This window comes from Typopeltis vanoorti, chromosome 19, assembly GCF_054136105.1.
Source record: "Typopeltis vanoorti isolate ZY-2024b chromosome 19, IOZ_Tvanoo_1.0, whole genome shotgun sequence".
Lineage (NCBI taxonomy): Eukaryota > Metazoa > Arthropoda > Arachnida > Uropygi > Thelyphonidae > Typopeltis > Typopeltis vanoorti.
In genome coordinates, this window is record NC_143567.1 from 44,369,338 (window position 1) to 44,383,786 (window position 14,449).

At 36.1% G+C, this 14,449-nt stretch overlaps 1 protein-coding gene across 4 annotated transcripts in view; it reads left to right on the forward strand.

The window, feature by feature from the left end:
• Nucleotides 1-14,449, forward strand: part of obe (activating signal cointegrator 1 complex subunit obelus) — a 596,544-nt gene that overhangs the window by 93,869 nt on the left and 488,226 nt on the right. For all 4 annotated transcript variants that reach the window (XM_090409638.1, XM_090409636.1, XM_090409637.1 and 1 more), the window contains one exon: nt 12,423-12,561. In XM_090409638.1, coding sequence (XP_090265764.1) covers nt 12,423-12,561 — 139 coding nt within the window. The remainder of the gene's footprint in view (nt 1-12,422; nt 12,562-14,449) is intronic.

A 14,449-nucleotide genomic window follows, 5' to 3' on the forward strand; every position in this document is an offset into this window, starting at 1 on the left:
AGATTTACAAATTGTCATGCATGCAGCATGTTTCAACCCCATGATTTGTTGGCTGGATGCCCTATGCATTCAACCAACCCGACCAGCAGAGTAGTAAACTATCTTAATTTGAGTTTATCAAAAGAAAAAAAAAAGAGAGAGAGATAGCAAATTTGCTTGTTCTTTATTGATGTCAGATATTTAGCATTGCATAATGAATATCCATGATTTGTTTTTTCCATAAAGTACTTTTTGTCTTGTTCTTTTTTATTCATCTCATATTATAATCTACTGTGTATCTAACCTTCAAAACAATGATCTTTCAGTTAACTGACCCTTATATTTCAACCAACTTCTGGTACAGCACTGTGTAATTGTACTTCAGTTATCCAACCCTTCAATTATGAGAACAGCAGATTTGCCTTATGTGGTCAGATGAAGAGTAGATTACTGTATTCAGTGATGGCAAATGTATGACCAACATCATGCATTCACAACAGTATGTTCAATAATTTCCAACAATTTTTATTGTAATTTTATTAACTATATTTCTAATGTCTACTGTATGTCTGAATCTTTTCTTCCTTTTTTGCACACCAAGTGAAGTCTTCATGTAGGACAAAATCAATTGTGCTTGTTTAACAATAAATAGAATAGTTTACTCTATTTTTTATGTTCCTTTCACTTAATTGGTCATAAAAATTTATTACACACACACACACACACACACACACACACACACACACACACACACACACACACACACACACACACACACACCAATTCCATGCAGTAGAGGTAGAAATACAATGTGTAGGATGCAGATGAAGAATGGGAAAGGGAAAAAAAAACCTCTTGACATTTTTCTTGAAGAGTTGGAAGTTGTAATTGTTAGGGAAATCTTCATGAGGAAGGCTGTTTGGAATGAAAAAGGCTGTTCGGTAGCAGCTCATGTTTTAAGAGGCCCAACATAAAATAAAGAAATGATGGATGCCAGTTTTCAGTGAAGCATTGTCCATGGAAGTATCTGTAGAGTTAAAACTGTGCATCTTTGAGATAGTTGGAGTGGTTGAAGTGAGTCACTGAGATAGGATATCATTTATCAATCAAATTTCTCTTTTGCGGACAGCATCAAGAATTTTTATAGTGGTATGGAGGTGTACCATCCCAAACATATGAATAGTATTCTAAGAATGGGTAAATTTGAGATTTGTACAGAGTTAATAGATGGGTGAAAAGTAGTATTTTGAGTGGAATCTAGTCATCATCATTATTATTATTATATGTGGCACCTCCAAGGATTCATCATGGGAGAGCACTCTATTCTACTCTGTTATACACATGTTATATGTTCTTTTCTCAAACAGAGGAAAATTAATAGTATTCATATTTTCTCCTCTGGAATATTGGTAATGAGAAGAAGTTAAACAAATACAAATTGCACAATGAATGGGCAAGTAAAATTTATTGCTGAAACGTATTGTGAATGTGAAGATCAGGAATAAGGTGAAGATACCGTATGACAGATACTTTGCTGGCTGAGGGAGAGAAATGCTGTGATGAATCTATGGACTTTATGGAGATGCTTTAATAACATAACATAAAAAGCATTTTCTGATACCATATCCAGTCCTCTTGTTCTGGTTAGAACATTTCGAATATTTAATGTTTCATATACTTCTAAATTGACTGACTTCTACTGTTTAAAATTTTTAATAGGTGAATTTTTAAGAACTCATTATAGTTTAAATACAAATGATGGATAAATTAATAATTGATGTGCAGTGTCATTCATGAGAATGACTCTTGTTATACCATTGTGGATAGCAGACTTCTGTGAAACAATCTATCTATCCAAATGTATTTTGTGCTTGTGCTTTGCATTGTTATATTCTCCTGGATTTACAATGGATTCTTTCCTGAGAAAACTCCCTGAACATTCTTGTAAAACAATATAATTAATTCTTTAATAAAATGTAACAATATATAACCATGTAGATTAATATTGAAATATTAGTTAAGGAAATTTGCTGTAAGATATATAAATACCATTCACCAAGCACTAAGATCACATTTTTTCGCATTAGAGCTATGGTGAAGAAATTTCTTTGGTACTAAGCCTTCTGCTCATTTTTTTTCCATAATACAAATATAATGCTTGCACAAAATAAAAGATAAGTTAGAAAATAATATATCAAACTAAGTTTATACCTTCAGTAGAAAGTTTGCATTATCTATGGTCCCAGGTAACAAAACCATGCTCATGCTGTCTGTAATCTGCAAAGCCCTGCTTCGAAGAATAAAAATAGATAATGTTTTACTCGGTGCAATATAATTTTTTTTTGCTATGTTCTATCCTCAAACAGGAAAATCTGGCTAAATATTATTCACATTAATAATCACAGTTAGGTTAACAGATATTTCTAATGAAGCTCACATTTTCCAATAATCATTACTGGCTCAAAAATGCTGTATCAAGGTGCCTGTAATAAGTAGATAACACAGTAAATCTGCAGAAATGACTAATAATTTAAAAATCTGGAGAGGAAAACAAAGCATAAGCTACTATATAAAAAAAAAAATAGTACTTTCAAACGAGAGGCATCCAAATAAAGTTAAATTTATGCTAATGTTTGTTTATCATTGCCAGTATACTTATAGTCAGTCCTACTATCACTATTTGCTCATTTGAGCTAATAAATTTACAATATCTTATGAATATCTCGTATCGCACTTATATATCTCTATTGTAGAGGGTGGAAAGAGGATGTTTCTTATTTTGTATTAGGTAACTACTTCGTAACCAACTTATATTCATCACAAATTTGTTCTTTTCAAATAATCTGTGTTGTATTTTAGGTTATCATAAACAACAACAACAACAACAAAAAAATAGAGGTTAACATTACTATACAAGGGCAGAAGGAGGAGGTGTCTTCTCTTTGACAGGGTAGCTCATGATGCTGACTTATGAAAGGAAGAAATGGGGTAAGATGTGGGGCTATGGGAAAAAAAAAAATTCTGAAAGAGTTAGGAGAGATGGAAAGAAGGAAGAAAGGGCTGGTGTTACAGGGAGAAGAGAAGAGTAAAAGAGAAGAGAGTACTTGAAATATATATATATATAAGGAGTGAATATTCAGGGTGTGCTAGGTGTGCAGTGCACATCCACAAAATAATAATATCACTGATATTATATTTTTGCATTTATTTTCATTAAAGACTCCCCTAATTGTTTCCTGCTTTGCATGATTCCTAAAATTAAACACAATATACAATACTAATACTTCATGAAGAGAACACTTTACAATGCATAAACATATTCGCATTAATAGCCCGGGTCACAAATATATATACACCTTTTTGAGCCCATTTGAACAGACATACAGATGGTGCAGCTGATCAAATTCTTATCATTCCAGTAGTTTTAAACTGCCCAGAAGGTGAGGCAGGGTGAGCGCTAAAACAATAGCACTGAGAAATCAGTGGCTGCGATTGGCTATTGTGTCAACCACTCCAATTGAACATTGTCATTTGTCATCAGTTGCTGTTTTTGTTTTCTGAGTTTCATCTGTTTTACGTGCATGAAGTGTGAACTATGTTTAGGACACTGATATAAACAAGTAGTTTTCTATAAATAATTTATAACGTTTTTGCTCATATTTATAATGGGAAAGAGTTGACTATCTCCTGAATGTCCCATTTTTTGCCAGAGCTTTTGCAAATTTTATGACTGATTGTAGTTGAAGGAGGTTGGAACTTTTGTTTAAATAAGTAAGTAAAATGAGTTATTTCAGTCTTTCTTTGATTCAATTCGGAAAAATAATAATTTCCCAAGTGATTACTTTTTTCGATCTCTGTGTGTATTATATTATTATTATTATTATTATTATTGTTCCGGGAAACTCCAAGGAGTCGACAGACTCATCGAGGGAGGCCCTAATGTCAAGAACAACTATTCAACATTCACACAGTATCTATCATACCTTGCCTTGAACTCATTCACGGTCGTAGCACCCACAACAGACTCTGGAAGCTTATTCCACTCATTTACCACTCTCCAAGTAAAGAACCTAGCTCTAACACCCTTGTCAACCACGCTCTTGCCCAGCTTCCATGCATGGCCCCTAGTCCTCCCACCACCAGTCATATTTTCAAAAATATCTTCTGGATCAATCTTATAAAAACCCTTCAGTAATTTGAATGTCTCAATCATATCACCCCTCCTTTGCCTATCGTCCAATTTCTGCAACCCACAAATCTTCAACCTATTCTCATAAGGTTCATTCCACAGAGCTGCTATTATCTTGGTCACTCGTCTCTGGACCCTCTCCACTTCCTCCCCATCACGAAGAAACCCTGGTGCCCATAACTGGGCACAGAAGTCCAGATGGGGTCTTATCAAGGCTCGATACAGAGGAACAACAACTTGTTTGTCTCTGCATGTTAAAGTATTTTTCAGAAGCCAAGTGATTTGGTGAGCTGTTTTAGTTACTTTTGCAATGTACCCCCTAAACTTCAACTCCCTATCCACCAACACTCCCAAATCCCTGGCCTCATCAATCTCCTGGAGTATGGTTCCACCAATGCGATATACTGCTGCTATTCTTTTCACCCCAAAGTGCATAACCTTACACTTTGCCACATTAAATTGACATCCATTTTTCCTAGCCCAGTCCTCCAAACTATCCAAATCATCCTGTAAAATTTTGACATCCTGTGCACTCACAATTGCTCTACCCAACTTTGCATCATCAGCGAACAAGTGAATACTTCCTCTCAGATCCTTTCCAATATCATTGATGAACAAATTGAAAAGCAGTGGTCCAAGAACAGAGCCCTGTGGCACTCCACTAGTCACAAGACGTCTTTTAGACTCCACTCCTGAATAAACCACTCTTTGATATCTCTCCTTCAACCACCCTCCTATCCATCTCTCCTTCAACCACCCTCCTATCCATCTCACCAACCCTATATCTATACCCATCTGCTCCAGTTTACTGATTAGGGTTCCATGTGGTATCCTATCAAAGGCCTTGCCAAGGTCCAGTAATATCACTGTGAACCCATTACCCCTATCCAGTTCAGCCGTCACTGTGTTATAAAACGTGAGCAAGTTACTGAGGCATGATCTACCCTTCACAAAACCATGTTGTCCCCCATACAATATCCCATTTTCATCTATCCAATCCTGTATTCTTTTCTTGACTAATTTCTCTAAGACCTTGACAATGATTCCTGATATGCTAATCGGTCGGTAATTTACAACAGCAGTCTTGGAACAACCTTTATGCAGTGGAACTATTTTCCCCTCTTTCCACCTGCTCGGGACTAACCCAGACCCGAGACTCAAATTAAACAAAATGGTCAAGGGTACTGACAATTCTTTAGCTGCTTCTCGTACAACACGAGCTGGTATACCATCCAATCCCACAGTTGTATTGACATTGAGGTTATGCAATAGACTACTCACCTCCACTTCATTAACCACAATTCCCGTATAATCTACTGGTTTATTCGTTTCTGCAATGTCACCACCTGGATGATATACTCTTGCAAAGTGCTCACTCAGTAACTCAACTATCTCAACTGATTCAGTTACCTCCTTACCATCGGCATTCCTTAAAATCAATCTGCCATGTACATTTTTCCTTTTACTTGCTACATATCTAAAAAACTGTTTAGGATTGTCTTTAGCCTGCATGGCCAATGTTCTTTCGTAATCCTTTTTTTGCTTTTCTTACCACACTCGTCACCCTTCTGGCCTGCGCTTTATACCGTTCATGTGCCTGCCGGTCACCCTTCTCCTTAAATTCCCTCCATAGTTGTTTCTTTTTTTGCAGCTCAAGCTTAATGGTGTTATTCATCCATTTAACCCCTACTTGATTTATTATTCGGACTCTAGGTATACAGTCAGCCATTGCTTCATGCAAGCACTTCTTAACTACCTCTCATGCACTATCAACTTCTAGTCCTTGCAGTTGTACATGCCATGGCACTGAACCAATCAAACTCCTAAGCTTATCATACTTTCCAGCCCGATAATTCCACATGTACCCTGTCTTAATTGAAAATTCTACACCTTTAGCCACCTTCCAAGTTAAGACCCTATGATCACTCTCACCGATTGGTGGCAATGTGGTCATATTTGTTACAGCCAAATCCTCAGATGTAATTACTAGGTCAAGCACTCTCTGATCCCTAGTATTTTCCATTACATGCTGTCGTAGATAGTTATCCCTTAATAACTGCATAAAATCCAGTTCCTTCCTTCCGTGTGTCCTCTCCTCACTCCAATCAATGCGACCATAGTTGAAATCTCCCATAATAATCACCCTCCTTCCACCCATTTCTTCTATTTGCTTGTGCATACTGTCACCACCATCTTTTCCATCACCTGGTCTATAGCAGCTGTATTTACAAATAATATCAAAATTCAAATTATCCTTGTCTCACTCTAGTATTTGCCAATGATAATCTCACCACGAAGCATAAATCTTTTGTGTTTCTCACATAAATGGCGCTCGTGAAACATAGTTATTGTTCATTTGACCTTTATGCTTTCCATATTTAAAATTATATTAATTGATAAAAAGTATTCAAAGTTATCTTCCAATTAATTGCATTGGACCAGTTAAGATTATTAAGTGCTATGCACTCTTAAACCTTTCATACATCAATAAAAATGCAATTATACAGTCAAATTGATGTGAATTTTGTAGTTTGGGTTGCATAAGCCATCTGGCAGCACACTCAACCTAAATGGGCATGTGATGCCACTGATATATATATATATATATATATATATATATATATATATATATATATATATACAGTGTGTGTGTGTGCATGCATGCACACCCACACCCACCAAAAAAGAGCAGATACGTTGAAAACTGATACTGTGACAGTATTTGGGGATAAATATATGGGTATTGGAAGTTAATGGATTCATGTTCTTTTAATGTCAAAAATAACGTGGGGATCTATTATTGCTTGAGTATGCTCATACACCTTTATAGCAGCCATTTCAATTCCTGACATGCGCTTGATTTTAATATACTTTTAAATCAAGGATAGCTCTCAAGCAAAAAAAAAAAAAGTTCTGTGGCATGTTTCGGATTATTGTGTGTGTGTGTGTGTGTGTGTGTGTGTGTGTGTGTGTGTGTGTGTGTGTGTGTGTGTGAGAGAGAGAGAGAGAGAGTGAATCTCTTTGCTTTCTAGATTTGCAATAGTGTAAAATGATAAGTTGAACTACAATTTCTAAAATGATGAATGCCTCAGAAAAAGAAATTGCAAATCGCATTGTAGTGAGTTTGGATTAGGACTCACTTATTATCTGATATTTTAGTATGCATTTGATGGAGGAGATGATAGAATATTCAATGGTATGGAAAGTGTCAAGGATACTACATTGTGATTATTATTATTAGAACAGGCAACTCCAAGGAGTCCTTAGACTCATCGAAGGAGGCCCTAACATCATGTCAAGAACAACTATTCAACATTCACACAGTATCTATCATACTTCGCCTTGAACTCATTTACAGTCATGGCACCCACAACAGACTCTGGCAGCTTATTCCACTCATTCACCACTCTCCAAGTAAAACCTAGCTCTAACACCCTTGCTAATCACACTCTTGCTCAGCTTACATGGATGGCCCCTAGTTCTCCCACCACCAGTCCTATTCTCAAAAATATCTTCTGAATTAATCTTATAGAAACCCTTCAGTAATTCGAATGTCTCAATCATATCACCCCTTTTTCGCCTATCAACCAATTTCTGCAACCCACAAATCTTCAACCTGTTCTCATAAGGTTCATTCCATAGACCTGCTATCATCTTGGTCACTTGTCTCTGGATCCTCTCCACCTCCTCCTCCCCATCAAGAAGAAACCCTGGTGCCCAAATCTGGGCACAGTAGTCTAGATAGGGTCTTATCAAGGCTCGATACAGAGGAACAATAACCTGTTTGTCTCTGCTCGTCAAAGTATTTTTGCAGCAACCAAGTGATTTGATGAGCTGATTTAGCCACTTTTGCAATGTGCCCCCTAAACTTCAACTCCCTATCCACCAATACTCCCAAATCCCTGGCCTCATCAATCTCCTGGAGTACAGTTCCACCAATGTGGTATACTGCTGCTAATCTTTTCACCCCCTAAATTGCATAACTTACATTTACCACATTAAATTGACATCCATTCTCCTTAGCCCAGGAGAATCCAAATCATCCTGCAAAATTTTGACATCCTGTGCATTCACTATTGCTCTACCCAACTTTGCATCATCAGCAAACAAATGAACAGTTCCTCTCAGATCCTTTCCTATATTGTTAATGAACAAATTAAACAGTAGTGGTCCAAGAACAGAACCCTGTGGCACACTACTAGTCACAGGCCATCTTTTGGACTCTACTCCTGAATAAACCACTCTCTGATATCTCTCCATCAACGACCCTTCTATCCATCTCACCAACCCTATATCCATCCCCATATGCTGCAGTTTACTAATTAGAATTCCATGTGGAATTCCATATGTAAGTTTGAATCCAGTATGTTTTTTTTGGGGATATTTTGGATTTTGTATAGGTTTGAGGGGAATGACCTCTTCTTAGAAAATGCTGAGTGAGCATTGATAATTTGCATTGGAAATTCTGAAAGTCAGTTGTGTATTTGTAGACATTGTGAAATTGATTGTGCGTAACTTTTTTTAGTGTTAAAAAATGGCAAGAATTGCATTGGAGGAATTTTTAATGATAATTTAATACACAAGAAGCTGTTCAACTTATAGTTTTGTACAGTGGATAGTCAAAAAGTTTGAGGAGTAAGAAGAAAAAAAACTTAACATTGGATTTGAAGAACTGCAGATTGTACTCTTTCAGGAAATAGGTAAGAGGGGAGACTGTACCAAAAGATAGGAGAAGGAATGAATGAAGAGCAGAAAAAATTTGTTCTATGAATTTGGATTTGAAGTCTGACAAAGTGTGTTGAATAGTTGCTGTATGTGTTTTAACAGAGAATGAGGGGGGGGGGTATTGAATTCTGATGAACAGTGACCATGGATATATTTGTATAAATTGCAAGCAGCTGAATCTGACAATCCTTGTGAAAGAGAGTGGAGTGAATTGATGAGAAATGGATTATTAATTAACTGCTCTCTTCTATAATGCAAGTATTTTTAGGAGTTCTTAGGGACACTACATCAAATATGAGAACAGTCAATAGTTGGACAAAGTTTGTGATGTTCAGGGGTAAAGTGATACCTTGAATGAAAGAGAAAATCTAATTTACTGAATACTGAAGAAGCAATATTTGTAATATATTTATACCAAGAGAGAGAGAGGATGCCAAGGAAGCAGTTGATGTGATGTAGTCTCCATAACTTATCAAATTTAATGCTGATCATCATGTAACATTAAAGAAAAGGATTATTGAGGTGATGTTTGTCAGGAAGGGCTGGAGGTAAGTGTCAGTCCAAGGATCTGATCTGTTTGATGATTTGTGCAGGGGCAGCTCGTGCATAGGCACTGCAGAACTGCAGCACCCTCAATTTTTCTCGTTATATAAATATATTTATTAATTTATTTATATTTGCTTGTAATATTTAATTTTATTATCAACAATCCTATACAATTCTCTTATTTTGTATAAAAAATAATAAAAATTCATCTTGTAGCACTTAGGAGGACGAAGGAGACTAGCAGCACTGTGTTTACCACAGTGTCATATTGCTACGCTCGCAAGCATATGCACGTCATAGCAAGATGTGAGCTATTAGCGTAATGCGGCACTGTCCGTCGCACAGTTCCACTGTTGTTTATATGCAGTTTGCACCAGTAGTAGAGCATTCGCAGTGCTTATCGTGTTTACTCCATCTCTTTAAATATCTGGACATTACAATTAAAGACATAACATTTGTTATAGTTTTTATTTTAGAACATTATTGAGGTTATTGACAATTATGACCTCAGAATTTTTAAGTAATTTTGAATTATTCTAAACTGTATAATTTTATTGATAATAAACAATATTTTTTCATGGTTAATTTTTAAAAAAATTTTTACCATAATTTTGATATTTTATCCAAACACGTATACACTGTACTTACAGTGTATATGTATATTTCGAAAGTTGCAGCACCCCCACGATTTCACGAGCTGCCACTGGATTTGTGTATTATTGAGAGTAAGAACAGATGAACTGAGATCTCCTTTTTTTGAGAAAAATGGCAGTACTGGATTTTAGCAGCATTGAAGGTGACCAATATCCTCACCCATTGAAGGATGGTATGGAAATCAGCATTTGAGGCACTGGTTGCAGAATATCTTAAAGATTGGAAGTTTGTGTAATGCATTGTTTGTTGAATGAGTAGGATGAATGGAGTATACTGTTGTCAGCAGATCTGTTGCACAGTTCTTTTTCTTTGACAAATTGCATTAATTTGAATTTTCTTGACTAATCCTGTTATAGATTAAACCTCTATTTTTTCTCCCCTAACTTTACAGGTTCTAACCTTGGCCACAATATTTTTCCAACCACAGAAGTTTCATGCTCCATCATCTGTCTATATCTGCAATTGTTTAATGTGCACAGAACAGCCAACTCTGAATTTTTTGCTCATCCATACTGACAACTCAAGATTTGAGTCCTCTTTAGTTGCTTGCTGTATTTGCCTTATTATATCCAATCAAATCCCACTTGAGTGCAGTAATTATACATAGAGTTGCATGCCATTCATCTTGCATTTGTGCACATAAAAGAAAAACTGCTACCAAAAAATGTATGATTTATACATATTCATTGACAATCCACATCCAGTGCTTTGTGAGATTTTACAGCTGTTGTACAAAATGAAGACCTTAATTTTGATGTTTAGTTGTGCTGGATTTCCAGGCCCACTGAAATTAAGGGAAATGACTGCAGGTGTAGCTGTTAGATCAGCTCATACTTTTCCACGTACATTTTGACAGTATTACTCATTAACAGTCATCATGACAGGATGCACTGATAAATTGTACAAGATTAAGCCTGAAATTAAGCAGCCTAGTCAAGGTAGAAACAGAAGAGAGAAAGTGGTTCTTGCTAGTCTCCACATAGGTCACAGTCACTATCACCTATAGTCTATGCAGATTGTTGGGGCACTATAAAAGTATTAGTCCTGACATAGTCTCTCCAGCTGTTTCTGGCATGGAATCTAACAACCACTAGAGAACAAAGAATTAGTCCACTTTCTAACATTCTGTACAGGTGATTCTAGGTTGCTCCCAGTGCTTTTTAATAGAAGTCAAGCCTTTTAGTGCTAGTTTGGGTAAACTGTCAAATCTAGCTATGCAGCCCAGCCACTAAAGCTGTTTTTGATCTATTTTAGTGATGATATTTTCCTGGGTTCCAGCAATGAAGCAGATTTTCCTTCTGACCTCATCATTTATTATATATGTCATGTATAGCATCTTCAAAAGTTTTCTATAATATGTCATCTTGATGGCCAATTGCCTTTTTCATCTTACTTTAGCGATGTCCAACTCTCACATCTGTATAGTAATAGAGAGTTAACAAGGGTGTTGCTAAGGTTGAGTTGTATAGTTAGTTGTATTTTATTGTCCTTCCAAAGTGGCTGTAACCTTTCTGAAGCGCAATAGTTGCTTTAGCTGTTCAGGAGAGAGGACAACAGACAACCTGCCATTTCATAGTCCTAAATCCTAACACGTGTTATATTCTATGATAGTGTGAGTTCAGTTATCCATTTTTTTGGGATGTGTGGTTAAAAATCTATTTCCAAGCGAAAAACCCTACTTGTCCATGCTAAAGATTGACTAACTTGGAAACCAGCCAAAGAAAGACAGAAAAGTTCCTGTAATCAGTAACTAAATCTAACTTTTGGAAACTGAGTGGGAAGTTCAATCTCCACTGGTAGCCAATCACTAATCATACCTGCAATCCAGTGAAGAGGTGTGTGATAAGTGCCACCATCTCATGGTTCCTAATCCTAACACTATATATTTATTGCCTGAGATAGTGTGGGATTCTGTGGTTGATTTTCTTGAGTTTACGGAATGATAAACCCAAGTTTCCAGCAGGAAAAACCTGCTTGTCTGTGCCAGATCAACAAACTCAGGAACTAGTCAAAGAAAGGCTTAGAAAATGTTCCTCTAGTTGGTGACTAGAATTGAATCTAGGTCTTTCTTCAGGTAGTCAAGTGCCGTGGAGTGCAAACGTTACTTTCCACTACACAGGCTCAAATTCATTAATGCTTAAATAAAACTAATATTATAATGGATGCTATTTTCGAGTAAAAGATATCTGAACTACAATATTATCTATACCAGTTTCTCCATTAGTTAGTTCTTTTTTAAATGCAGTATAATATAATAATAGGAAGCATTTGCTACAAATGTTTTATTTATTAATTATGTATTTATGTATATATTTCTTTTAAATTCCAGAGAAGCCCAGCTATATGCAGCAATGAATACTCCTCTGTTTTCCAAAAGTGCATCATATTGTAGAAGAGAAAAGCTACCTAATGTCTATGATTCTTATGTGGAAGCCAAAATGTCTGCAGGCTGTATATCTGGAAAACGAGTATGTAGTTAGAATGCTCTTTGAAATTAAATAAGAATATAATAATTTCATCATATGAATTAATAAATATTTCATATCATGCTAATTTTCATGGTTATTAGTGTGCCACTTATGGACAAGTTGAAGCATAATATGTAGTTCCTCTCAGTCAGTTGTCAATCCTTTTTTCTCTTGGTGTTACCTGTTTCAAAGGAAATCTAGTGAAAATGGTGAGTATTCTGGCTGCAAAAAGGGTATCTTCTTGTAGGAAATATCTGCCAGACCTATTAGGTAGTAGATGCCGGTTGCATTATTTGTCCTTCAGTTTGAAATAACTGAGTTCCACTCCTGTTTAGGACTTGATGAGGAGCCTTTATAAAAGCTTTTCATCTGAAGATGAGTTAGTTGGTCTTATATGGAAGTAGAACAGTTCCTGAAGAACACATAAAATAAGCAGATATAATGTGTTCTTTATGGCCCCCATTTGCTTTGGCTGTAATTATATTGACTCAGGTTCTATCCCTCCCTTTTCTCTTTTTTATATATAGTACAACTGATAGTTTTAAAAAGTTTATGAAAAAATACTGAGATCTAGTTCCAGAATACAATGGAAAAGCAGGTGGTGCATGCTTGACTACCTAGCTTGTTCATTGGAGTCAGCTGATTCACAATCAGCTAGCTCATAACTGTCTGCCAACAAGAAATTGGGTACTTTCTCGTTATGGGCAAATGTTCATGAGTTTTTTCTCTTCTCATTGCATGTTTCTGCTTTTTATTTGTTATTCTTCTTATTTCTTCTTCTTCTTCTAATTATTTCTTCTCCAAATAAGCCAATTATGAAAAACAAAACAAATGTGTAGTATTACTGGGGTATAAAAAATAAATAAAATAAATAAATCTTCTTTCATAAAATGACATCCCTATCTTTACATGTGAACATTCATTTCAGCATTGCAATTATCTTTTGAGTTGTATTTGCAATCTTTGCCACATGGTCCCTGAATTTCAACTTCCTATCTATTAACTACTAACACTCCGATCCTAGCCTCATCAGTTTCTTCTAGCATAATCTCACCAATATAATACGACATTGGATATGTAATTACGCTGAAGTGAATAACTTTACATTTATGGACATTGAACTGATATCCATTTTACCATGGCCATAATTCCAGCCTATTCAAATCATTCTGCAAGTACTGCACATGAACAGCATTCCTGATTACTCTATCTTTGCATCATCAGCAAATGGCTGCACGTCGCTTGTCAAATCCTTCCCAATATCATTAATGTACTGATTGAATAACTGTGGACCAAGCACTGATCCTTGTGGTACATCACTTGTTACCTTAAATCTTGCAGACTCATATCCCCTATACCACCTTTTGATATGTCAGTCAGCCATCCTCTTATCCACACTAATATTCTATAACCCAAACCTGTATGCTCCAATTTATGCGAAAAATGGTAGACTTAGCAAAAAATTAATAATTTTTTGCTAAGTCTACCATTCTTTTTTGCTAAGGCATTTGACAAATGCCTTTAGCAAAATCCAAAAGTATCATGGTGTATCCATTCCCCTTGTCTAGTTCAATGGTAACATTGTTATAGAATGTGAGCAAGTTGCTAAAACATGATCTTCCATTAGTAAACCCATGCTGTTCATTGCAAAGTAGAGACTCACTGTCAATCCATTTCTGAATGCGAGCCCTAACCAATTTTTCCAAAATCTTCACCACCACTCCTGAGATACTAATTGGTCGATAGATGGATACATCGGTCTTTGCACCACCCTTGTGTAATGGAATTACCATGCATTTCTTCCATTCCTGCGGAATGTTTCCTGTTCTGAGACTCATATTAAACAGCCTGGTCAAAGGAATAGCCAGTTCAGCTGAACACTCTTTTA